This window comes from Sorex fumeus, unplaced genomic scaffold (assembly GCF_029834395.1).
Source record: "Sorex fumeus unplaced genomic scaffold, SorFum_2.1 ptg000024l, whole genome shotgun sequence".
Classification (NCBI taxonomy): Eukaryota; Metazoa; Chordata; class Mammalia; order Eulipotyphla; family Soricidae; genus Sorex; species Sorex fumeus.
The window spans coordinates 49,714,536-49,738,094 of record NW_026606081.1 but is presented as its reverse complement, the minus strand read 5'-3'; the positions used below and the strand labels follow the sequence as shown (position 1 = coordinate 49,738,094).

The 23,559-nt window shown below is 59.0% G+C and overlaps 2 protein-coding genes across 2 annotated transcripts in view; one reads left to right on the top strand and one right to left on the bottom strand.

Annotated features, from left to right (window-relative positions):
• Positions 1 to 2,703: 2,703 nt before the first annotated feature.
• Positions 2,704 to 9,939, top strand: CHRNA2 (cholinergic receptor nicotinic alpha 2 subunit). The gene is made up of 6 exons (XM_056114147.1): positions 2,704 to 2,778; positions 3,266 to 3,417; positions 3,738 to 3,782; positions 4,186 to 4,295; positions 7,510 to 8,527; positions 9,801 to 9,939. The coding sequence occupies exons 1-6, from the start codon at positions 2,721 to 2,723 to the stop codon at positions 9,924 to 9,926; spliced, it is 1,509 nt and encodes a 502-aa protein (XP_055970122.1). The 5' UTR covers positions 2,704 to 2,720; the 3' UTR covers positions 9,927 to 9,939.
• Positions 9,940 to 11,348: 1,409 nt separating this feature from the next.
• The window catches only part of PTK2B (protein tyrosine kinase 2 beta), a 97,599-nt gene continuing 85,388 nt past the window's right edge, over positions 11,349 to 23,559 (bottom strand). The window contains exons 20-31 of the mRNA XM_056114152.1: positions 23,452 to 23,541; positions 22,681 to 22,885; positions 21,945 to 22,053; positions 20,812 to 20,880; positions 19,320 to 19,445; positions 15,724 to 15,870; positions 15,444 to 15,479; positions 14,869 to 14,893; positions 14,064 to 14,110; positions 13,528 to 13,665; positions 12,530 to 12,610; positions 11,349 to 12,242 (exon numbers count right to left, since the gene is read on the bottom strand). Of these exons, the coding sequence (XP_055970127.1) occupies positions 12,027 to 12,242; positions 12,530 to 12,610; positions 13,528 to 13,665; positions 14,064 to 14,110; positions 14,869 to 14,893; positions 15,444 to 15,479; positions 15,724 to 15,870; positions 19,320 to 19,445; positions 20,812 to 20,880; positions 21,945 to 22,053; positions 22,681 to 22,885; positions 23,452 to 23,541 (1,289 nt within the window). The 3' untranslated portion in view covers positions 11,349 to 12,026. The remainder of the gene's footprint in view (positions 12,243 to 12,529; positions 12,611 to 13,527; positions 13,666 to 14,063; positions 14,111 to 14,868; positions 14,894 to 15,443; positions 15,480 to 15,723; positions 15,871 to 19,319; positions 19,446 to 20,811; positions 20,881 to 21,944; positions 22,054 to 22,680; positions 22,886 to 23,451; positions 23,542 to 23,559) is intronic.

Here is a 23,559-nt window from a genome sequence, read left to right as displayed (position 1 = left end):
GAGAGAGAGAGGGAAGGAGAGGGAGGGAGAGGGAGGGAGAAGGAGGGAGAGGGAGGTAGGGAGGAAGAGGAACAGAGCCCTGCACGCTGGCTGAGCCAGCACCAGAGTGCGGGTCAGTGCGGGTCCCAGGGTCCCTGGGCTGTGTGGCCTGCCCATGAATATCCTTCTGCAGAACTTCCCGGCCCCAGCTCTCCTCACCCTCCGAGCTGTCCTGCCCCAGCCGCTGTTGTGACCAGACTCCAAGCCAGGCCCTGCACCCCTGCCTCATAGGGGGGTCCTCAGCCACCTACCAGCCCTGGCTAGGCTGTCCCTCTGAAGCCTTCGCAGGAACCGTCTTTCTGTGACACCCGGTAAGGCAGCAGCCCAGGTGGTGGAGGGTGGAGGGGGCGCTGCTGGTGGGGGACCCCAGGGGATCCAGGCAAAGGGGTGGCTCAAGTCCTCAGGATGGGAGTGTCAGACCTGGAGGCTTCCAGGGAAAACGCCCCCTGGCCAGGACAGTCTGCTGCTCCTCCTTGGAGGATTCTGGTCCCCAAAGCTGGCAGCTGTCCTAATCGCGTGTTTCTCCCGTGAGGAATTTGTGTGGCGAACTCACTTTGTTCAGACCCACTTTGTTGGTGTCCAGTTGCTCGAAGAGAAGCGAGCTTCCCCTGGCAGCAGGGGCTCTGGGCTGGGTCTGCGAGAGCGTCTTTCTGCTGTGGCAAGCGCCTCGTTCTAGCATGGCAAGTGCCTCTGCCATTGATCTGTGTCCGCGGAGGAGAGAGCAAGGGAGAAACCTCTGTCCCTCCGCATCGCTAATGGAAAGATCTGAGAGGGGGAAAGAGTCTCATTTCCTCTCGTAACAGGAGATAATTCACTGGGGGGCTATTGACAGTTGCAGAAAGGCTGGGGTCCACCACACTGGCTGGGGGGATGATGCTGGGCAGCGGAGAGAGAGAAGTGGGGGGGATACGGGGGGGCATTTAAGGAGGCTGACTGTAGAAGGTGGGTCTTGCAAAAATAAAATAGGAGGTGACCTAGCGGGCGAGAAATGAGAAAAGTAGCTGCAGGAAAGAGGTGGGTCAGGAGGTGAACGCAGGTTACGTTGGTTTCAGGGGGTAGAGAGGTGGGGTGTGGGGGAGCGCCTGGAAGCTGAGCTCCCTGGTGCGTTCAATAGTGACCACACATGATGTCGCCCCGAGGACCCACACGGGCAGTGCTTATTGTGCCTCCCACTCACTCAAACCCACGGGAACATGGGGGCATCTCCTGCAGGCACCGGGCACCAGGGTCCTTCCCTTGTCAGAGCATTTTAATGAAAAGTGGAAGGTTACGCTCATTACCGTCAATGACCTGGAATGATTCATCTTTGGTTTCCAGTTACACGTGAATGAAATTATCACAGGGGGCTAATTGCAAGGAATGCCAATTTAAGGCACCCAGGGGAGCAGGGCCCTTCAGAATCGGCTGCACCTCACGGGCACGGTCAATGACGGGGTGGCAGATGTGTGTGTGGGGACATATCTCATTGCGTCCTTGCATGCCACAATTATGTAAAAATACTTGACTGGATTTCTACTTCTATCTCCCCACGTCTCACTGAAAGGCAAAACACTTCCTTTTTTTTTCAGTGTGGTGGTGGTGGTGGTGGGGGGGGCTTACACCTGGTGATGCTCAAGGGTTACTCCTGGCTCTGCACTCAGGAATTGCTCCTGGCAGTGCTCAGGGGGACCCTATGGGATGCCGGGGATCAAACCCGGGTCAGCCATGTGCAAGGCCAGTGCCCTCCCCGCTGGACTATGGCCCCAGCCCCTGGGAAATACTTCCTTTGATTTAATACAGAGGGTTGGAAAATGCCAAAGGTCTCAGCCTACCGCAGACACGACACTGGCTGGGAGGAGAAGTGAGAAGGTCTGTACACAGGAACCCAGGCCTCCTGGAACCCTGGGTCTAGGAAAGTCTGGCTTTGGGCGGGGACCCTCTCCCTCCTCTCCCTCCTCCCTTCCCCCCCAACCTAGATTGACTCTACCCACTGCACCTCCACGTCCTGCGGGGGCTCTGAACACAGACTGCCCTTGGGTGAGTCACACACACACACAAAATTTCCCTTTCCTCGGTGCCCCTGGCTCTCATGCCACCGCATCCCAGTTTGGAAGCCGAAGACCCAAGCGTGAATCCAACGCATTCCTTTTAGCTCCATGCCAAACTCTCTGAGCCTCTCTCTGAGCAGTCACCTCCCCGCCCCCTGCCCCCCTGGAGCTCCGCAGCCCCTGTAGGGGCGATGAGAAGTCCAAACGAGGTCAGCAGTGCAACGGCACCTTATAAATCTCCAACCGCACTGACACAAATGACTCTCCATGGACGGAAAGCCCCCGCGAGCAGGTCTGCTGGGTCTCAGCTCGGCTGCTGTAGTTGTTCGCGTACACACAGGAGACCATCCGCCACATCTCCTCAGCTGATTGATTCTTTGAGAACCATCGCCCAGAACCGTCAGGGTCCTCTCTCACTGCTAAGGCCCCAACCGGGATGCCCATTGGCTCCTCCTGGCCCCCAGGCCAGGCTCATTTCAGGGTGGAGAAGCTAGTGGGGTGCAGAAAGAGGAAGCCAGGGAGAACCCAGAGGACCCCTCTGGCCTGTGCCCTCCCCAGTGCAGACAGTGCCAGTGCAGACAGCTCCTCGCACAATACAGGGTGCTGAGAATTCTCTCCCGGCCTGCCCATTGGACTGGACCCCTCCTCTGAGCCATGGACCCCGGCTGCCCTGCACCCCCGTGGCTGTGGTGGCTCCTTCTGGTCCCCGTAGGTAAGTGGGTGCGGTGGAGGGAGCTCCTGTGTATGAGGGTGGGGTGTCTCTGCAAGGTGGGTGCTGATGTGGTCCCTGGGGTAGTCTCTCCAGAACCTTCTGGAAGGTTTCCCAGTCCCATTCTGCAGCGGGGAGGCTGACACTGCCCTGAGTGAGTCCACCAGACTCTCTGGAGCGCTCTGCCTTCCGCTGAGGAACCCCCAGCAGTGACCCGCAGGGACAGAGCTGCTCACTGGGGTTCCACCCATCCATCCCAGATGCTGCTCCCGTATCTCTCCCTGCAGCGCCCCCTGCCGCCTTGGCGGGCCAGGCCTCCCCTGGCCCCCAGGTCCTTGCTCACCCCCGGCTCCAAGGCAAGGCGGACTCTAGTGTCCCGTCCGTCTGTCTATCTGTCTGTCTGTTCCCGCCCCCTCCCCAGGAGGATACAGGCTCAGGGCAATTGCTGGGGGGCCCGGTGTTGGGACCCCACTCTCGCTTCTATCCACAGCGCCTGCGCAGCGGGTCCCCCTCCCTCAGGCGGAGGACCGCCTCTTTAAACACCTCTTCAGTGGCTACAACCGCTGGGCACGGCCGGTGCCCAACACCTCGGACGTGGTGATCGTGCGCTTCGGCTTGTCCATAGCCCAGCTCATTGACGTGGTGAGCCGGCCTGTCCCCACCTCGGGGTCAGCACCAGCCCCGCTCCCCCCTGCCTGATCCTCCTCCACCTCCAGGCCCTGGAGCCCTTGGCGGGTGGACTCCAATGGGCAGTGCTGAGGGTGTCCGGGTTTGGCAGTGCAGTCCTGGAGCATCTCAGCAGAGGGAGAGTGGGCTGGGCTGGGCGGCCCTAAGGAGACTCTGTGGAGCCGGGTGCGGTCAGTCTGTCCCACCCTTGGCCGCAGGGGGCGGGGCGGGGGGGGGTCTCGGGCTGGTTTCTGCTCCCTCCCTCGGGGGTCTCACGCCCTCTCCCTACCGGTCAGGATGAGAAGAACCAAATGATGACCACCAACGTCTGGCTAAAGCAGGTGAGGGCCTCCTCTTGCACCCCAGATGGGACAAGCCCCGGAGCACCCCTACCTCCTGCTGGGATCTCCTGGGTGTGCTTCTAGCAAGATCGTTGACCCCTTTTCTCTGAGTTCTAACGGGGCGGGACTCAGATTGCCTCTGTGTTAAATGGGAATGCATGTGCCCACTCAGCATCCCTGCCTCACAGAGGGTGTTGAACGCAGGATGATTCTGCGCTGGGGGTCTGGGAGGTGGTGGGAAACTTCGGGGTCCCCGTCGGGAACCTTGGGGTCCCTGGCCTCGTGGCGCTTCCTGGTGGGTGCGGCTGGAGGAGGAGCTGGGGACGGGGCTGAGTCTCTCAGCTGCTGCTGGGGTGTCCTGAGTCCTCCTCCAGACAGCCCTGTGACCGCCTCCCCTGGCCAGGAGTGGAACGACTACAAGTTGCGCTGGAACCCTGCCGACTTCGGCAACATCACCTCCCTCCGCGTCCCCTCCGACATGATCTGGATCCCGGACATCGTCCTCTACAACAAGTAGGAAGCTGGGTGGGGCTTCTGGGACCCCCACAGGGGAGGGGCGCCCCCTTCCTTCTGAGCTTCCTGCCATCCCTCTCACTCCACAGGCGAGGATTAATCCCCTAGATTCCTTCAACTGCTCTGTGCCCGGCACAGGGTCCAGGGCTGGGCGCTGTCTGGGTTTGGGGACCTGGCGCTGAGCCCTCCTGACACAGCTTTGTTACTTTATTAAGACGGAGGGCAGCGCTGGTAGTGCTTGAAGCTTACTCCTGGCTCTGTGCTCAGGGATCTTTCCTGGTGATGCTCAGGGGACCTTAAGGGATGCCGGGGATCTAGCCTGGGACAGCCCATGTCAGGCAAGCACCTTACTTGCTTATTATCTTTACGGCCCATCCTGATCATTACTGAAAGATTGTGTTTGGACCAGATTCTGAAATAGCCCAGAGTTTAGAGTTTCATGGGGCAGCAGTATTGTAGGAACTGGTGTGGGGGGAGGGGGGGGGCAGCATCCCAGCTCCCTTCTATGGGGGAAGCAAACGCACTTGAGGAGTGGGTTAGAAACTGTTCAACGCTAAGGGACACTGGTCCTTCCTTCCTTCCTTCCTTCCTCCCTCCCTCCCTCCCTTCCTCCCTTCTTCCCTTCCTTCCTTCCTTCCTCCCGTCCCCCTCCTTCCCTCCCTCCTTTCTTCCTTTCCTCCATCACATAGAAAAAAGAGAAATCTCTCATTTCACTGATGTTTGGTGTGAGGTCTTCAGAAGGCAAGAGTTTAACACCATAAGTTACCTGGCATTGCTCTGTTAGTTTTGCAGCAGAGATCCACCGAGGCTGGCATTTTCCAATTCAGTGGGCCAGATTTACAGTTATAATCTTCAATCAGTGAAAAAAAAGGGGGGGTGATGATCCGTGCCTGGCGTTCTGAAGCCTCCAGATGGGCTGGAGGGAGGATGGTTCCTTTCCACCAGCCCAGGTGGACCAACTCCAAAGCCTGCTGACCTAAGTCTCAGGTCCACTTGCATTCAGTATCCCCGAAGGTCTCACAGCCTCAGGCCTCACTGCCTCGCTGCTCAGGCCCCCAATCCTGTACACTTCCAACCTCGTACTCCAATCCTGTACCCCAACCCGGTACCACTCCCCAACCTTCTCATTTCCTCTTCCGGTGGGTGAGCAGGCAGGAGCCAGGACGCACGTCCACGCATCCTATTTGAGCTTAAGCTTCAGGGTGGCCAGCGACGCTCCAGATAGGATTCTGGATAGAACAAAATCCAAACCCAGAGAGTAAAGAAAATTAAAAAATAGATAAAAAAAAAAAAAAACCCACCCGGGTCAGTGTAAGGAAATCACCTCCACCCTGTGTGCGTGTGCCCCCATCTAGCGGTGATGGAGGGCATTGCACTTTAAATTTTAAACTTGGCCTGGACCAGCATAGACCATCTTTCAGAGTCCCTGCCTGCATCTTTGCCCTGGAATCACAGCGTAAAAAAGCCTCTTCCCCTGTGTTTTGCTTTGACGACGAACCTGGAATTGGAGGGGAGCAGGGTTCCCTAGAGACACTGCGCCACCTCTCAAGGGCTCCGGCGCCCAGGAAGTCCCGCCTGACTGGTCCCCACTGCCCCGTCCCTGTTCCTGGAGGAGCGTCGTCCCACTGCTGTCACCATCGCGAGCCCGGGCCCTCACACGGGGGTTCCACGCCCGCCCCACCCTCGACATCTGCCTCCTGAATTCCGACCTACTAGGCCGCAGGCCCATCCACACGGCCCTGCAGCCCCACCCAATCAAACCCCGCCCCCAGCCACGCCCCCACAGAGACCCACCCCTACCTCCCCACTGCATTGCAGTTTGACTTCCAGCCTACAGTGCAACTCTTCCTTCTCTTCGGCTCTGGTTTCTGGGTGAGATGCTGCCACGCTTTTCGTGTTATCTCTCTGCCATCAAAATCCATCAAAAATGGCAACTTTTTTCCCAGCCAGTGGGGAGTTTTGGGGGGGAACATTCACTTCTCAGAGTGCAGTTGCCAAATTGCCTTCGCTGCAGGGGTTGGGGCTCCCTCTGGAGACCCGTGTCCCCTCATCTCCCTCAGTTCCCCCAGGCCCGAGTGGTGAGGCTGCTTTGGAAATGCAGAGACCTGGCAGGAAACTGGAAGGTGTCTGCCTTCCCCATGTCCATGCCAGGCTTCTTGGAAACCAAGAGCTAAAGACCACAGGGGGAAAACCCAGTCCCCAGCCCCCGCCTCCCTTTCAGAATCGCGGAACTCACTGAATTCACACTCATACATAGCCTGCAGGGCTGCAGGGCCTGTTGGGAAGCTTCAGAAACGTTACCACTTGCAGTGCCTGAGAAACTCAAGACAGGTGAGCAGTGCCCGAGACACCAGGGACGCAGATGAGAGGGCTGGAGCACAAGCCTGGATCCGAACCCTGAGCGCCACTCGGTGTGGCCCAAATCCAAACCCAAACCGAGACAACAAACAAGAATACTCACCTCGGATTCACAGCGTGTTTGGTTTTGAATCAATTTTTGGCCGTGGCAAGACAGGAAGCTTTCACAGTTGCCCAATTCCTCACGATGCCTCGTTTCCGCCCCCCTCCCGCCATTTAGCTGTGACTACCTCCTTGTGGGGTCTGACGACCTACAGCTTAAGAAGCTTGACCTGAACGTTAATCATTGACAGGATTCCTGTAGCTGTGAGACCTTCCTGACTAGAGGCTATTTTAAAACACACGTGGTACCTGGGTGGGAGAGATAGTTCAGGGTTTAGGTACTTGCCTTGCTTGTGACAGGGCCAGGATTGATCCCCAGCACCCCCTAGAGTCCCCCAGCACTGCCAGGAGTGATCCTTGAGCACAGAACCAGGAGCATCCCCGAGTGTGGTCCAAAATATATATTTAAAAAATGGGTACCTGGGGCTGGAGCAATAGCACAGCGGGTAGGGCGTTTGCCTTGCACGCGGCCAACCCAGGTTCGATTCCCAGCATCCCATATGGTCCCCTGAGCACCACCAGGGGTAATTCCTGAGTGCAGAGCTAGGAGTAACCCCTGTGCATCGCCAGGTGTACCCAAAAAGCAAAAAAAAAAGGGTACCTTCCCATTTTCTTTCCCAGCCTGCCTTGGTGGTGGGAAATGTGGTATTTGAGACTCAGGCGGCTTCACACCCCTTACTGACAGCTCTGTAGAGGCAGTGGGTCACGTGGCGCCCACCCGCCACCGCCATCCCCCCATCTCTCCCCTCCCCAGTGCAGACGGGGAGTTCGCCGTGACGCACATGACCAAGGCTCACCTCTTCTCCACGGGCACCGTGCACTGGGCACCACCGGCCATCTACAAGAGCTCCTGCAGCATCGACGTCACCTTCTTCCCCTTCGACCAGCAGAACTGCAAGATGAAGTTCGGCTCGTGGACCTACGACAAGGCCAAGATCGACCTGGAGCAGATGGAGCGCACGGTGGACCTGATGGAGTACTGGGAGAGCGGCGAGTGGGCCATCGTCAACGCCACGGGCACCTACAACACCAAGAAGTACGACTGCTGTGCCGAGGTGTACCCCGACGTCACCTACTACTTCGTCATCCGCCGCCTGCCGCTCTTCTACACCATCAACCTCATCCTGCCCTGCCTGCTCATCTCCTGCCTCACCGTGCTGGTCTTCTACCTGCCGTCCGACTGCGGCGAGAAGGTCACGCTCTGCATCTCCGTGCTGCTCTCGCTCACCGTCTTCCTGCTGCTCATCACCGAGATCATCCCGTCCACGTCGCTCGTCATCCCGCTCATCGGCGAGTACCTGCTCTTCACCATGGTCTTCGTCACGCTCTCCATCGTCATCACCGTCTTCGTGCTCAACGTGCACCACCGCTCCCCAGGCACCCACCGGATGCCCCACTGGGTGCAGGGTGTCTTCCTGGGCTGGGTGCCTCGCTGGCTGCTGATGAGCCGGCCCCCTCCCCCGGGGGAGCCTGACCCTAAGCTCAGCTCCTCCTACTGCTGGCTGGAGAGCAACGTGGATGCGGAGGGTAGCGGGGAGGAGGAGGAAGAGGAAGAGGAGGAGGAGGAGGAGGAGGGCGCCGGTGGATGGGTGTGCGCCCGACCCCCATTCCCTTCCCCGGGGTTCCTCTACGGCCGTGGTGGATTGCCCCCAGTGCTCACGAGCTCTCGGGGGCAGGAGAGTGAGTCCTTGCTATCAGCCCAAGTGCAGAAGGCGCTGGAAGGTGTGCACTACATCGCGGATCACCTGCGAGCCGAGGACGCCGACTCCTCCGTGAGTCGGGGCTGGGGAGGGGTTCCTGCCCTGGGGGTCTCTTCCAGCCGGGAGGGAGACCTCTTGCCCTGGGGTGCCAGTTGGGGGAGATGGACCCAAAGGCCCCTCCTGCTCAACTGTGGCCTTGGGGAGTTGGGGTGACATTGGGAGGTGGCCCAGTACTAGTGGTGGGTGTTAACTGACACATGGATTGGTGGGGGGTGGGGGGTGAGGCAGCATCAGTGCAGGGGTAGAACAGTGTCAGAGCAGGGGTGGAACAGCATCAAAGCAGGGATGGAATAGTGTCAGGGCAGGGGTGGAACAGTGTCAGGGCAGAGATAGAATGGCATCAAAGCTGCTATCGGGCTTAGCTAGACCTCCCGTCAGAGCTGGGTGCTCCCCCAGGCTCCCTGCCCCCCACCCCTGTTTGGTGACGTGACTTGGAAGTAGGGGATGCACCTGTGGGCCCTGAGTCTAATCTGGGCCACAGACTGTCCTCCTCCTTCTCCTCCTCCTCCTCCTCTTCCTCCTCCTCCTCCTCCTCTTCTTCCTCCTCCTCCTCCTCCTCTTCCTCCTCTTCCTCCTCTTCCTCATTTCCGGGCTCTGGGATCGGGTCAGCCTCACTGTCTGCTCACAGACCCCCTTGCACCAGACCTCTCCTTGCCTGCTTCCACTCGCCCCAGTCTGCTGGTACTTATTAGGGGCCAGGGACTGCCCCACGGGAATCCTCAGGCTAGATAGAGGAGGGAAGGTGGGAGGGAAGGCAGGAGGTGATTTCTAGCCCTTCTGAGCAGATAAGGAAAGGGCAGAGGACAGCGGGTGAGGGCTTACTTTGCACATGGCTGACCCTGGTTCCACCTCTGACACTGCACAGACCAGGAGTTAGCTCTGGGCCAAGTCGGGAAAGGGGAATCACTGTCACTATTGGGAGCTGCTGGGAAAGCAGGTGTTCCCTGAGCAGTGAACCCCCTGCCTGGGGCGCCCCTTCCTCCATCTTCTGCAGGTGGGTGGGGGAGAGTGGTGGGAGGTCTGAAACGCTGGGGGGGGGGGTCCCTCCTGCATTCCTGACTTGAACCCCGAGGGATGCCTTGGCAGGCTGTGGGCTGTGGGTGGGAGGGGAGAGAGAGGACAGAAGCCCAGGGAAGGGGTAACTGGCGCCTGGGATGGTCCCATGCACCCCTGCCCTGCTCTGGCCTTAGCCGCCCAAGTCCGAGGGCCCTCCCCCAGTTCCCGTTGGCAGGCCAGAGGACTGGGCATCTCCCTGGAGCTCATCTCTGTCCCCCTCCCCACTCAGGTGAAGGAGGACTGGAAGTACGTGGCCATGGTCATCGACAGGATATTCCTGTGGCTCTTCATCATCGTCTGCTTCCTGGGCACCATCGGGCTCTTCCTCCCTCCCCTCCTGGCGGGAATGATCTGAATCCCTACCCCCACACCCCACGCTGCCCGCCTCTCCAGCAGCCTTGGGGACCACACCACCCCTCAAGGGGCCCCACTGTCCCAGGACGCCCCCAAGAGAAAGAGAAGAGAAAGGGCTCCCCATGCAGGGCTGAGATGGCAATGGAAAGGGGGCACGCTGGAGGGCTTCCCGACTGGGGTTGGGGGGTATAGGCGCTGACTGCCCCAGATCCCTGAGTGGGAAAGCAGGTTGCCTTGTGGGGGGCTACAGAAACGGGAGGGAAGGCTGGAAGATACCTAAAGTGAATGGCCAGCTGATGGGTGGGGCCTTGGGCGGAGCTTGGAAGCAGTGGGCGGGGCATAGGCGGTTAGGGAGGGGACTGGGAGCAGTGGGCGGGGCATAGACTGTGAGGGTGGAGCCACAGAGTCCGATCTTGGGGGAGAGAAGTTCATTCAGAGTTGCGGTGGAGTGACAGGCCTTTGTGAGAGGTCAGCTAGGGCCACGCCTGTAGGATGGAGGTGTAGGGTGGACTCAGGTGGGGTGCAGGGAGCTGGGGCTGCCCTAGCCACTTGGGAAACATCTGCAGACCCCCTAGGCTCCCCTCCTGGCCCCCCAGCAAAGTTCTGGGTGACAGCTGCTGGCCTCTCTGGGAACCTGTGTAAGGGGCACCTCAGTCCTCGGGACCGGCAGGCATCCGGTCACTGCTGACCACCTCCGCTGCAGTCGCTCCATCCGTGCCCTAGTACCCTGCTCTGGAGACTGGACATCAGCAAGGCCCCCATGGACTGGGCATCTGGGAGGGGCAGACCGGCTTGCTTTGTACCCTGGATCCCTGCAACTGTCCTGGGGGGGTTCCACCGCCCAGACCCCTCTCAGGAACTGCTCCTGCACCTCTGAAGGGAGCAATGCCGGAACCTCAGGGGGGGCTACACGCTGGAGACCAGCTTCTACCCCCAGCAGTTAACAGACACGCGCTTGCCACCCTGAGAGGCAGCTGAATTCCTTTTGGCCCTTGGGGCTCCTTCCTTCCAACAGCCCCCCTCACTGGCCCCTGGAACCCTAAGCCTGTTGCCTTTCTGGACCCCCACTCTGTACCTTTCTGGAGTCTGAGTTCGGCTCCTGGCCCCTCCCCCCAGCCCAGTCTGCATGCGAGTAAAGAGATGAAGTGAAGCTGCTGTCGCTCATTCAGCTGGGGGCCCCTCGGCATCACCCTAGGGTCCAGATGTCTGGGTTCCAGCTGGGAGAGTCATTGGGTGGGAGGGCACTGCCTTAGGGTCCCCCCAGAAAGATGCTTCCAATCAGGCTCTGGGCACCCCACCCCCCAACTGCCTCCTCAGGCGGCTCTGGCCCTTCACCCCCCATGACATGAGTCCAGCTGTGACCCCAGTTCACAGCCACATCACTGCCCCACCAGGAGCGGGTCAGAGAAAAGAAACCACAGAGCAAATGGTACAGTTTTAATTCATTCACAAGGCAAATAGAAAGAAGAGAAGCGTCTTCCCCACATACACAGGGAAGGAGAGGAGGAAGAGGAGGAGGAATAAGAAAAGGGAGAGAGGGAGGGCAGGATGGGGAGCACGGGGGTGAGGAGGGCACCTCCCCCCCTTCCCTCTCTTCCTCCTCCATGCTCACAGCTTCCGGAGTCCTGACTCCTGACTGCCAGTCCCTGGACAGTGGTCCGGGGTCCCCTCAGTCTGGGACACCCAGCTGCCTATCCAGGCTGAGCTAATATTAAATAACCCCAATATACACAGTATGAGAGAGCTGGCCTGCCCCTCAACTCACCAGCGCCCCCCACCTCAATACTGGCCTCTACCACCTTGGGGGTCTCTGGTGGCTGAAAGGAAAGAGAAAGAACAGCCTGGCCCCCTATCGGCAGCCATGTTTGGATGGCAGAAACCTTCGTGGCTGCTGGGGGTACCCCTAGGACCCCCCCATTAAGAGGCCAGGCAGGTATGAGGGTGCGGCCGGCGGGATCTCTGTCCTCTGGTATCTACAGCCCTGCGTCAGGGGTCAGGGTGGGGAGGGGGTCGTGCAAAGTGGCCAAGGAGGAAGGCCGTCCCCCCACTGACAAGACCCCGATTCCGGAGGGGCCGGGGCAGCGCAGGAGGGGCGGGCGGGTCACTCCGGGGGCGGCTGCGCCAGGTTGGCCAGAACCTTGGCCTGGTCCACAGCGTCCAGCAGGTTCTTGGCGTCCACAGCCAGGGTGTGGGAGGCCGTGAGCATCTGCCGCTTGCACTCTGCACTCAGGGACGTCACGGCGTTCTGCTGCGCCAGCCGCATCTTGTTGATGAGCTCAGCCAGATCCTTGTTGAGCAGCTTCTGGGTCCCCTCGATCTGTGGGCGCAGGAGGCAGGGGGAGCCTGGGGGATGGCTGGGTGCAGGGAGGGGCGGGGGGAGCCTGGGGAATGGTTGGATACAGGAGGGAGGCTGGGGGATGGCGGGGTGCAGGGGGAGGCTCGGGGATGGCTGGCTGCAGGGAGGGGCTGGGGGAGGTGGGTGCAGGGATGGGTCGGGGGGAGGTGGGTGCAGGGATGGGGCAGGGGAGAGGCTTGGGGGCGGTGGGGTGGAGTGGGGGGAGCACAGCTGCAGGAGGGGCCTGTGGTGGTGGACCCGGCACTCACCTCTGTCCGGGACGACGGGGGCAGGGCAGGCAGGAGGCTGTCCACACTGCCAATGAGCTTCCGCAGAGTCAGGCCCACGTTCTGAGGAGACAGGGGCACCCCGGAACCATTAGTTTTTCCTAAAAGCCGCGTTTCCAGGGCCGGAGTCTCTGGGGACAGGAAGGACGCCCTCGGCCCTCGCTACTCTGTGTGTGTGTGTGAGCTCAGCTCAGTATGTGTGTGTGAGTGTGTGTGCGTGTCTGTGAGTGTGTGTGAGTATGTGTGTGAGCTCTGCTCAGTATGTGTGTGTGTGTCTGTGAGTGTGTGTGAGTATGTGTGTGAGCTCAGCTCAGTATGTGTGTGTGAGTGTGTGTCTGTGTATGTGTGTGAGCTCAGCTCAGTATGTGTGTGAGTGTGTGTGTCTGTGTGTATATGTGTGTGTGAGTATGTGTGCGTGTCTGTGAGTGTGTGTGAGTATGTGTGTGAGCTCAGCTCAGTATGTGTGTGTGAGTGTGTGTCTGTGTATGTGTGTGAGCTCAGCTCAGTATGTGTGTGAGTGTGTGTCTGTGTGTATATGTGTGTGAGTGTGTGTGTGCTCAGCTCAGTATGTGTGTGTGCGTGTCTGTGAGTGTGTGTATGTGAATGTGTGTGAGTGTGTGTAAGTGAGTATGTGTGTGAACTCAGCTCAGTATGTGTGTGTGAGTGTGTGTGCGTGTCTGTCTGTGTATGTGAGTGTGTGTGAGTATGTGTGTGAGCTCAGCTCAGTATGTGTGTGAGTGTGTGTGCGTGTCTGTGAGTGTGTGTATGTGTGTGAGCTCAGCTCAGTATGTGTGTGTGTATGTCTGTGAGTGTGTGTATGTGAGTGTGTGTATGTATGTGAGTGTGTGTATGTGAGTGTGTGTATGTGAGTGTGTGAGTGTGAGTGTGTCTGTGTTTTGGGGGTGTTCCTGCTGGCCCACACCATGCTCTCCGCTTCCCATCGGGGCTGCAGGGCCTCCTGCCCCGGGGTCCCGGCCCACCTTCACCACCAGCACGTAGCTCTCGGGGGGCAGCTGCGCCAGCTCGTCCTTGAGCTCCAGCACGGCGCGCACCAGCTCCATAACGTTCATGTACACCTGGTCGTCTGTGCGGTCCAGGTTGGCCGTGGGCTGGATGCTCTGGGGGCAGGTGCAGGTGAGTCCGGGGGCTCTTCACAGCCTGGCGCAGATTCTCCTCTGCGAACTATGGCGCCCCTCTCTGGGCTCCCTCAGCCCACCTTCTGACCAGAACCCACCCCAGTCCCTTGTGCCCGCACCCACTTGGGCATGCAGAGTCCCTTGGGTGGGCCTGACATTGAGGGTCCCTCTGTTGGGGTGCGGAACCCTCCCCCCCAGTGCCCCAGCCTACTGCAAGGAAATCCCGAGACAGAAAGGGGGTCTCTGCCCTGCAGGACGGGCTGCAAGGGCGGGTGGGCACAGGAGACCAGCCCCCTTGGGCTCTCGGGAGCGGCTGGGCGGTTCAGGTCCTGTCTCCAGTGGAATAATGGAAACTCGGGAGCCTCCCAGCCAACACGTACCTGAGTGCCCAGCCGTGGTGGCTTCTGGGGGGGCCCCGTGAACTCCGCTACAAGGGAGAGACAGAGTCGGGGGGGGGGGTCTTGGCAGCTGGCCTGCCTGGCTAACCTCCCAGAAGCCCCCAGAGCAGGAAGTCAGGAAAAGTGCCACCGCTGGTCCAGCTACTCAGGGAGAAGCTTGAGGTCCTTTTTTTTTTTTGGCCCTGGGGAGCCGTGTCCACTCTGGCCTTGAGGAGCGGGAGGAGCGAGGGTGTCTATGCTGGGCACAGGAGACCCACACAATTCTCCCCTGCTCTGAGCAGCAGATGCGAGCACTTGTGGTGGCTGCCAGAAGGAGACATTTCCGGTGCCTCTCCCCTCCACTGCCAGGGAACCCACGACCATCCCTGGCCCTAAGTGTCCACCAATCAATATGGGGGCAACAGGGGGCACTGGAACCAGCTGGGATCTGAGCTGTGCTCACTGCCAGCTGTGTGGCCGTGGAGAGATCACTCCACCTTCTGGGCTTTGGGTAGGGAGAGGGGGTGCCAAGGAGTGGGGAGGTGGGTCCCTGTGTAGTCTGAGTCCAAATGGGGCCGACCTCCTGGAAGGCTCTGGGGTCCCGGGGGAGTGGGAGGGGGGACAGGTTGCAGAGGACACAGGCTCAATCCTGCAATTGCAAATGCAGAGAAAACCCAAAGGCTCCAAGCAAAGTGAACGCTTCCTCGGATCAAGGGACTCTCTGGCCTTCTACAGCAAGCCACAAGGCAGCCCCCTCATGGGCCCCGATACTCAGGGAATCCCCTCCCAGGGGGGCGCAGGCACTTACTGTAGCCAGCTTCCTTCTCCGGGGTCTGGAAGGAAGCAAAGAGAGTGGTGTGACCAAAGCAGCTCTGGGCTACTCCCATCTAAACTGGCCCCCACCCCCCAGCCGTGCATGGGAGGTCTCAGCTGACCAGGATGACCTGCCCTGGGGGGTTCTTATGAGAGACTGAAGACCTCAGGGCGGGGCAGGAAGAGGGTCGGTCATGAGTGATCAGGAAAGCACCCTTGTGGGGGGGAGAGGGAGGCGGAAGGGGAGACAAGGCCCCCCCCCCCCGCCCCCAGGGAGAGGGGCAGGGCGGGAAGGAGACATGGGAATACCTGTCTAGAGCTGGGGTCCTGCTTTTTAAATTAAAAAAGTTTTTTGTTTTGTTTTTGGGTCCCACCCAGCAGTGTTCAGGGCTCACTCCTGGCTCTGCACATGGGGTCTCTCCTGGCGGGGCTCTGGGGGACTATATAAGGGGTGCCCATGATTGAACCCAGACTGGCCAAGCATAAGTGCTCTCTGCGCCAGCTCTCCAGTCATGCCCTGCTCTCTACAAGCCTTCCCAGGCCCAGACACCGCCCCCGCAAAGGACTTACCAGTGGGGACTTATCGTTCATGTAGACCATGGGGTCCTACAGAGGAGAAAACCAAAGCCCGGAGCTTAGAGTTCTAGAATGGGTCCCCCCAGAATGCATGGAGAACGTTCGCCCGAAGCCCAGGGGGAGGGTTTGCTCAGGGCCCAACATCCCCACCCCGTGGCCCTGCCCCGTGGACAGTGGGGTCCCCCACCCCGGGTCCTGATCTGCGGACAGTAGAGTCCCCCGTCCCAGGCCAGTGTGATGGGGGTCGCCGTCCCCTGGGGCCCCGCCAGCGCACCAGGGAGCGCTCCTCCTGCCGCAGCCAGCGGTAATCCTCGGCCATCTGCTTCTGCTGTGTGTCCAGCACCTGGCGCAGCCTCAGCCTCTCAGCCTCCCACAGCTGCTGGGCCTCCTCCCTGCTGCTGGGCCGGAAGAAATCCTCCTCCTATGATCCAGGGGCACAGAGTGGGGCATGATGAGCCAGGTTCTCCAGGAGCCTGTGGGTGCCTCTCCCAGGAGCAGGGGCTGGGAATGCACTGTCGGGAGTGCGGAACCTTCCGGATGGTCCCTTGGCCCAGCATGGTCTGGGATGGGGAATGCACCACCGTGGGTGCAGGGGGGAGCTTCTGGATGGCCACTCAGCCCCAGCATGGTCTGGGCTGTATTGTGTCACTGAATCCAGGGACCTGCTTTGCTGATCCTGCTCCCCAGAGGACATGACCTCTGGCACCATTTCTTTATCCTTTCGTTTTGGGGTTGGGGGTGGGGGACCACACATGGAGATACTCAGGGCTTACTCCTGCTTCTGTGCTTGGGAATCCACCCCAGCAGTGGCCCTAGGCTGGAGGACCCTATATGTGGGGCCAGGTTGGCTGCGTGGAGGCAAAGCGCCTCCCACTGAGCCATCTCTCTGGCCCCCCCCCCAGCACTGTTTCCCACAGGAAACACAGCCAGGTCACCACAGGCAGGGGTGGGGTGGGGTGTGGTGCCCCCTGAGGTCCTTGCAGGTACTGGACACATGGACCACCACGTGAGGTAACAGCTTCATCCCCCACAATTTGAGGAAAAAAAGAACATTGTGAATGTTGGTGAGAGTGCAACAGGGCTGAGCACACACCTTGCCTTGCAAGAGGCCAGACTCTATCCCGACTCGGCCAGCACCAAGCTGCCCCTGAGCACTGAGGGGCACTGAGTGGCGACCACTTCCAGTGGCATGCAGGGACTCAGGAGCATGGGGGCCAGGCATCAGATCTGAGGTCTTACACATTTAGGGTGGATGCTCATGGCAAGCCATATCCCTGCTGCTCCCATGCAGGAATTTCCAGCTGGAATGTCCTGCTGTCTGTCCACCCGCTGACCCATTACCAGGAAACTCCTAGGTGGACAGCACAGGGCTGCGAGCTGAAGGGGCAGCTCCAGGGTAATCCTCTCCTGGATGAGGATCAGTAGTGATATGAGGGACTGGTCATTCTGTGTGTGTGTGTCCTGTCCATGCTGTGTAGCAGCACTGGGTGCCACCCCCCACAATGTCTACAGCACCGCCCCAGTTGTGACCCAGAACCTCCACACACCCCCCACATAACTTTAAAGTTGGGGCTGGAGAGATAGGGACAGCAGGCAAGGCACTCGTTGTGTTTGCAGCTGACCTGGGCACCACACAGTCTCCACTAAAGTGACCCCCGAGCACGGAGCCAGGAGTATGCCCTGAGAACCGCTGGGGGTGGCCCACCCTGCCCTCCAAACTATGAAAAAGCTATAGGATTTGAGGGATCCCAGGCAGCCACTGTCCCACCTGGATCTTGGACAAGCATCAGAGATTGGTCCTGGGGTTTCCATTTAGTAATAAAATGCAAGGGGAGAAAAATGTGATTTTTAAGAAATTGGATGATGTTAGGGCATCCTCATTGGAAACCTTACCAGACCATAGAGACATAGGTCTCCAGTTGCTCTGGACAGGAATCCGGGACCTTGTGGTGAGGGACAGTGACCCTCGGCAGCTGGGACACTTTGCAGTCTGGCCTCCCTGGCCTGCTCTTCCCGACATCCTGCTCCCTGCTGCGTGCCATCCAGATGACTCGCATCCACTCACAATCACAGCCCCTACTGCTGCCTCTGCCTGTTGGTCAGCCCTCTCCCATACTTCACTTCCTGTGCCCAAACCTTCCCCGAACTGGAATGCCCAACAGGAAAAGAAAAAAAGAATCTGGAAAGAGTCCTTGTCTCTGAGGTCCCAGCATCCTGGAAAAACTCAGGAATCTCAGGCACCCTGGCTCACAGCCCAGGTAAGGGAGGACCTGGCCTGTCCCCCGCCTCCCCTTCCCCCCAGACTGACTCCATGCGTCTTGAAGGCAGAATTGCGCACGGTTCTTTTCAGCACCCCGGACAGCTCCCCACGAGCAAGTGCGCTTGCTTGCAGAGTAAGAGTGCCCATTGGCTGCCTTTCACTCTTGGAAAGCCCAATTTGCCAGGAGGGGAGAAGGGCCCCATCCGGACTCTGGTACTGACACCCACAGATTCCCAGAGGAATCCGGCAGTGAAGTGGGCCAGCCGAGAGACGGCCTTTGAGGGGAACCATCTGTGCTTTCATGGCCTCTCCAGGGAACCCATTCTACCTTCCCCACATTCTACCTGGAGAGGCTTTCTTCCTCCGTGCTTCTGATGTGGACCAGAAGATGGAGTTGATATTTTTAACCTTTTGTGGAGGTTTATTTAAAGAAGAGCTCATTATGTTCTTCATGGCAAATGCTGCTAAACCTGACACAAAAGGTCCCTTTTCTGCTGGCACAGTCTGGCTTTGTGGCACCAAACAAGGTCCTTTTTGGAAGGAGGGCTGAGACAAAGGCAACAATGCCCTCCCCAAGGACCCATTAAAGTGAGAAGCAGCTTATTCCTAAAGGGTGCAATTTAAAGCAAAACTCATTAGAACTCAATTAATTGTGAATAAAGAGTCAGGGGCAGGCAGACAGAGGGGCCCAACAGTGCCTGAGCTGGAACGCTGGGCTCAACATGCAGTTTGATGATTGTTAAGTACATGCTAAGGCGTAAATGGGTTCAATGAATGTGAGAGAGAAACAGGAGCAAGGCCAGCAAATGTCCATTCCCTCCCACTGGGGCTCTCGCTGCCGAGAATTCCAAGAGACCCCACACATTTCAAAATCTTGCTGCATTAAGGCGGCTAGCATGGGCTGCAGCCACAAGCTCCCCTGCCTTTTCTGAATCAATGGTCCAAACACATGTGATTTTACCCCAAATGTTTTGAGTCCCATATTCTGCGCCTGAAGTCTCATGCATGCAGAGCTGAGGCAGAAGGGTTAGAATCTGTCACATGGCAAGATCCAGCTAAACGGGATCTATCCAGGATTCAACAGCAACAGAACTATTAGTGCTACAGGAGCAGACATTCAGCGATAGTCAGGCTTTGGTTACTGGCAAGCCTTGAAAGCTAGAACCGGAGGTCTTGGGGTCACTGCTGAATACCTCCAGGAAGTGACTGGGGACGGCGGCTTGGCCCCAGCCCCTACCCAGGTGGCAGCAATATTCACAAAAGCAGCCAGAGCCCTAGCAGAAAATCTATCCTTTGACAAAGGAAGATTCAGCTACCCAAGTGATGGGGGGAGGAGAAGGGGGAAGGGAGGAATGGGGGGTAGGAGCAGGCGGTGTCTTCAGACACTCAAGCTTGCCCACTCTCTGCTGGACCCCCAGGGCTCAGGAAAGGGGGAGCTTCCACTTCATTCCCCAGAGCCCTCGGGTGGAACCAGCAGCTTCAGCAGGAGTCATGAGGGGCAGCCTGGCCTGGCCCCCGCCCCGCGCCCTGATATGTTTTCCAGGGAAGGGCCCAGACACATCCCAGGCCACCTCTGTCCAGCAGGGAGCCAGCATAGAGAGCTCTCTTACCCGCATGCTGTGTCGCTTGAAGACATTGTGTCGATGGAGAGGTGGGGTGTGCAATGAGTTTACGGGAGATGGGTACTCCATGGGGCTGGTGAGCGTAGGCGAGCTGGCACACAGACCCTCGGGCACCTAAACAGTAGCCAAGAAGCACCGGACACAGAGACAAAGCAGAGAAGGGGAGTTAGCAGCCACAGACAGGAGCACAAACAAACGATACAAGAGCAGTTCGAGAGACACAGGACTCGCTCTAGGAGACAATGACAAGTGAGGCGTAGGCACGGCACAGGCCCCTCGGGAGAGAGACGCCCTGATGGAATGCCCGAAGTTCTCGCTGGAGTCAGCGCCTCGACAACCTCATCTACCCACATGATACTCTGCGTGGAAGGGAGGTGTCCATCCACATCACGGATCCCCTGGGACCACGTGTCCCCTCGGACTCTTTGAGAGAGAGAAGTATTTCATAGTCATGCTACACACATATGATGGTTCATGTTAGCTCAAGAGCACCCTATGGGCACATCTGTGCCTACGCACTTACTCATGCCAACATGTACATATAATCACGGCATAGGGACAGTGTCTCTGTATGTGACGGTCACATATTTGCACGGAGAACTGGGCTGATGCCCTTTTATAACTGTTTTAAATACTGCAAGACTATCCCTGGAGGGACAACACTTCTGCCTCTGCATCAAGACTCCCCCTGCCAAGTCCCCACCCCAAATCTTTTTTTCTCCACACTAAAAGGATTTTATCTATTGGTTTTGATACCTATTAGTTCTTACAGATAGGGGATTTATCTTCTGGTTCTAATATCTATTTAGATATTAGAGTTCTAATATCTATTCAAATATTAATGTTCTAATATCTATGTAGATATCTAAGTTATGTTGGATGGGGGATTGATCAGCTGTCCTGACACTTGATTGGTGTCTGAAGATGGGTCCCCCAATGCGCAGACATCGCTTCTAGTTTTGGAGGTGCTCCGTGGCTGGCCTACAGGCTATACGGAGAGGCTTGGATTCCCACAGCCCAGAGTCAGGAGAGGCAGTGGAGGGGGTTCTGAGGTGGGAGCCTGCAGCCTGGGCAGTTCCCAGGTTGGTGAGGGTGGAGGAGGGGGTGCCGTCCTCACCTCCCTGTCCACCAGGTTCTGGGCAGAGCCTCTGTGGGCAGCTCCAGGGATAAGACCCACTAGACCTGCACAGCCTGCTTGGACATGGCTCTGCTTGAAGCAGGGCTGCAGGGGGACCCAGCTCTGTGGACAAAGAGGGGCCCGGCTCCATGGACAGGAGGATGCAGTGCCATGGACAGTGGCCAGAGGCTGCCCTGCCTTCCTTTGCCAAACACGTTGCTTCTTTATCCCCTGTACACTCTGACTTCAGGTTCTCTTCTGAATGTCCACGAAGAGCTCCCAGAGGCATGTCCAGGGCCCGAAGGCACAGAAAGGTTCAGGTCAGGTTGGAGGGCAGGGACAAAGCCCCCGGCGCACGCGTACCTGGAACTGCAGCTTGGGGGCCAGCAGGTTGGTCTGCGTAGGAGGGGGCCTGTACTTGGGTCGGCTGGGCTGGGGAGAGAACAAAGGCGCCGGTTACCCCAATGCCCCTCTGGGCAGGAGCTCGAAGATGGCCAGGCTGGTCTGGACCCGAGGGCCAGATCACGTCTGAAAGCGCTGGATTCTGCCAATGGCCATTCAGGTCACATCAAGGCCTGGGCAGGAGCAGGGAGGGGCCTCTGTGCCCTGGGGTCATGATGATGAGAGGGGGTCCCTGTCCCCATATGCATTCTCCCTAGGGAGGGAACAGCTGTCCCTAAGTGATGCAGAGACCCTCGACATTCAGAAGGAGGTGGGGGTGGGGTGCTAAAGCCGTCCAGGGACTTCGTGCAAAAGGTGACTGTGGAGTGGGGTGGGGGGACAGGCTGGCCTGCAAGGGGCACAGAGGAGAGCTTTGTGCTGGAGGGGACAGGGCTACAATGTGTCCAGAGTCCAGCCACAGTCCACAGCTGGCAAAGGTGAAGGTAACTGGGGAGGTAATGGAGGTGAGATGAGGTGCTGAGGGTTCACCGTCCTTCCAAGATGCAGAGACACAGTCACACTCACTGTCCCCCCTCTTCCCCCTGTGACCCCAGTGGGAACTGGCCGCCTGTAAGCAGGCCCTCAACAGTCAGCAGGTTTGTTGGGCCCTAGAGTGGCCTTCCCGGCCTGCACCTGTCTGTTGGTCAAGCTGCCCCATAGTGGCACTTAGGCACGGCAGGCAGGTTGATGAATACAGGCATGGCCCTCCAGGCCCACCCAAGTAAAAGGCAGCTGGATACTGGTCCCAGTCCCAGAGATTCCCTGGAAGGGGGGATGTAAGGCTCCCCCAAGGGGCTCCAGTGGGACCAAATTCTGCCCACAAAGTGGCCAGAGCAGCAGCACTGCTGGGTGTGGCCCCCAAACAAAGAAAACAAAACAAACTTATCCCCATGGAACACTGGGAGCTCCAGTCTCTAGTCAGGGGGATGCTTTGGGGCAGAGCGCAGCTGTCCCCTGGGTCTGGGCTTTTGCCGACTCAGCCCGGCTAGCAGGACGACGCCAGGCAGAAGGGCCCAGAGCGGCGGGCTGGGAGCAGAGCGTCTGTCAGGGCTCACCTTGGGTGGGGGTTCCTGGAAGGCCGTGGGCTCCAGGATTTTGGGGGGTCTGTAGCGGGCATTCCTCTCCTGCTCCATGGCGATGTCCTTCTCCATCTGGTAGATGTCACTGCCAAGGAGTGGTCAGAAGAGGGGATGGACATGGTCACCGAGGCGCCCCACGTTCCCCTCCGTCAGCCACTGAAGCCTAGATGAAGATCCCCACCCTGGCCCCCTCTCCAGCTCCTATGCTGAGCAGGGAAAACCATCAGGGACACACAGAAGGTGGCCCCGTGCGGAGGCCAGAGCATGGCAGGAAGGAAAAATTCCAGAGTGGGCACATGGGTTGGAGGGCACGCAGCGGGCAGGGCAGGGCACTTGTCTTGCCCATCGGGGTCTATTCCCTGGGTGGCAGCACTGAGTGACCTTGGTCCCACCCTGCCCTCTGACTGTCACACCTGGGAGGACACCAGTTTCAGGGGCAATGGTGGGAGTGTGAAGGAACAGCTCCGAGGGCAGGGGGCCCCAAACCCGAGGATCAGGGCCTACCTCCTCCTGTGAGGGGACCCAAGACCCCGAAATCCTGAGGGCTGCTCCTGGTGGCCCCTGCACTGTGGGTGGGCTCTAGCTTCTGCCCTATGGGTGAGTTCTAACTGCAGGGTCCCTGCCCTGTGGGTGGGCTCTAACTCCCAGGGTCCCTGTCCTGTGGGTGGGCTCTCTGTCCCAGGGCTGTGCCCGCAGCCCCCACCCCTCTCACCTGAGGCTGCACACGAGCTCGGTGAAGCGTGGCCGCTCACTGGGGTCGTAGTCCCAGCAGCGGGTCATGAGGGTGTAGAGGATGGGTGGGCAGAGGTCAGGCTTGGGCAGCCGGTCACCCTTCTCCAGCACCCCGATCACGTCCTTGTTCTCCAGCCAGAAGAAGGGCTGCTTCCCGAAGCTCAGGATCTCCCACATACACACGGCTGCAGGCAGCAGGGGGCGCTCAATGAGCGCCCCTCCCCCCCGCCTCTTGCCCGCTCCCCCAGGGAGGAGGCCCAGACCCCACCCTGCACGTGAGAGTGACCAAAGCTACCACTCCAGGGAGCTGGAATCATAGGGGCGTGGCAGGTGGGCCATCAGAGGCTAGGATCTGGGGGTGCATCTCAGGGAGCTTCTGTCGCCCAGCTGGGGCTGAAGCTGGCATCGACCACAGTGAGCCTCAGTTTCCCCAGATGAGAAGTGAGGAGAACAGTGATGGTAGAAGAAGCCATCTACACAGTGTGAGCCGAAGGCTGCACTCAGCCTGGACCTTGTCTCATCAATCCCTGGACCTCCCTCAGAGCTCGCCTCGGAGGGTCTCTCTGGGGGTCTCTGCCTCACTGCCCAGGCACGGAGGGCAGGGCTCGCCTGCCTCAAGAGCCCCTGCAGGAAGGCTGGTCAGCACGCAGCCCCAGGAACATCTCTGGGGGCTGAGGAGAAACAGATCCCTCTCAGCCAGGTTACCTGCAGGGTCACAATTAAATTCCACCCACCCCCCCAGCCCACTCACCAAACATCCAGACGTCACTGGCTGTGGTAAAGCGGCGGAAGTTGATGGACTCGGGGGACATCCATTTGATGGGCAGACGAGTCACGGAGGCTTTATGGGGCCACAGAA

Bases quoted from the DNA above. Each gene is read 5' to 3' on its own strand.
- CHRNA2 (XM_056114147.1), top strand. From the start codon at position 2,721: ATGGACCCCGGCTGCCCTGCACCCCCGTGGCTGTGGTGGCTCCTTCTG. The intron at 2,779-3,265 runs GTAAGTGGGTGC...TTCTATCCACAG, and splicing joins GCTCCTTCTGGTCCCCGTAG to CGCCTGCGCAGCGGGTCCCC. The intron at 3,783-4,185 runs GTGAGGGCCTCC...TCCCCTGGCCAG, and splicing joins CCAACGTCTGGCTAAAGCAG to GAGTGGAACGACTACAAGTT.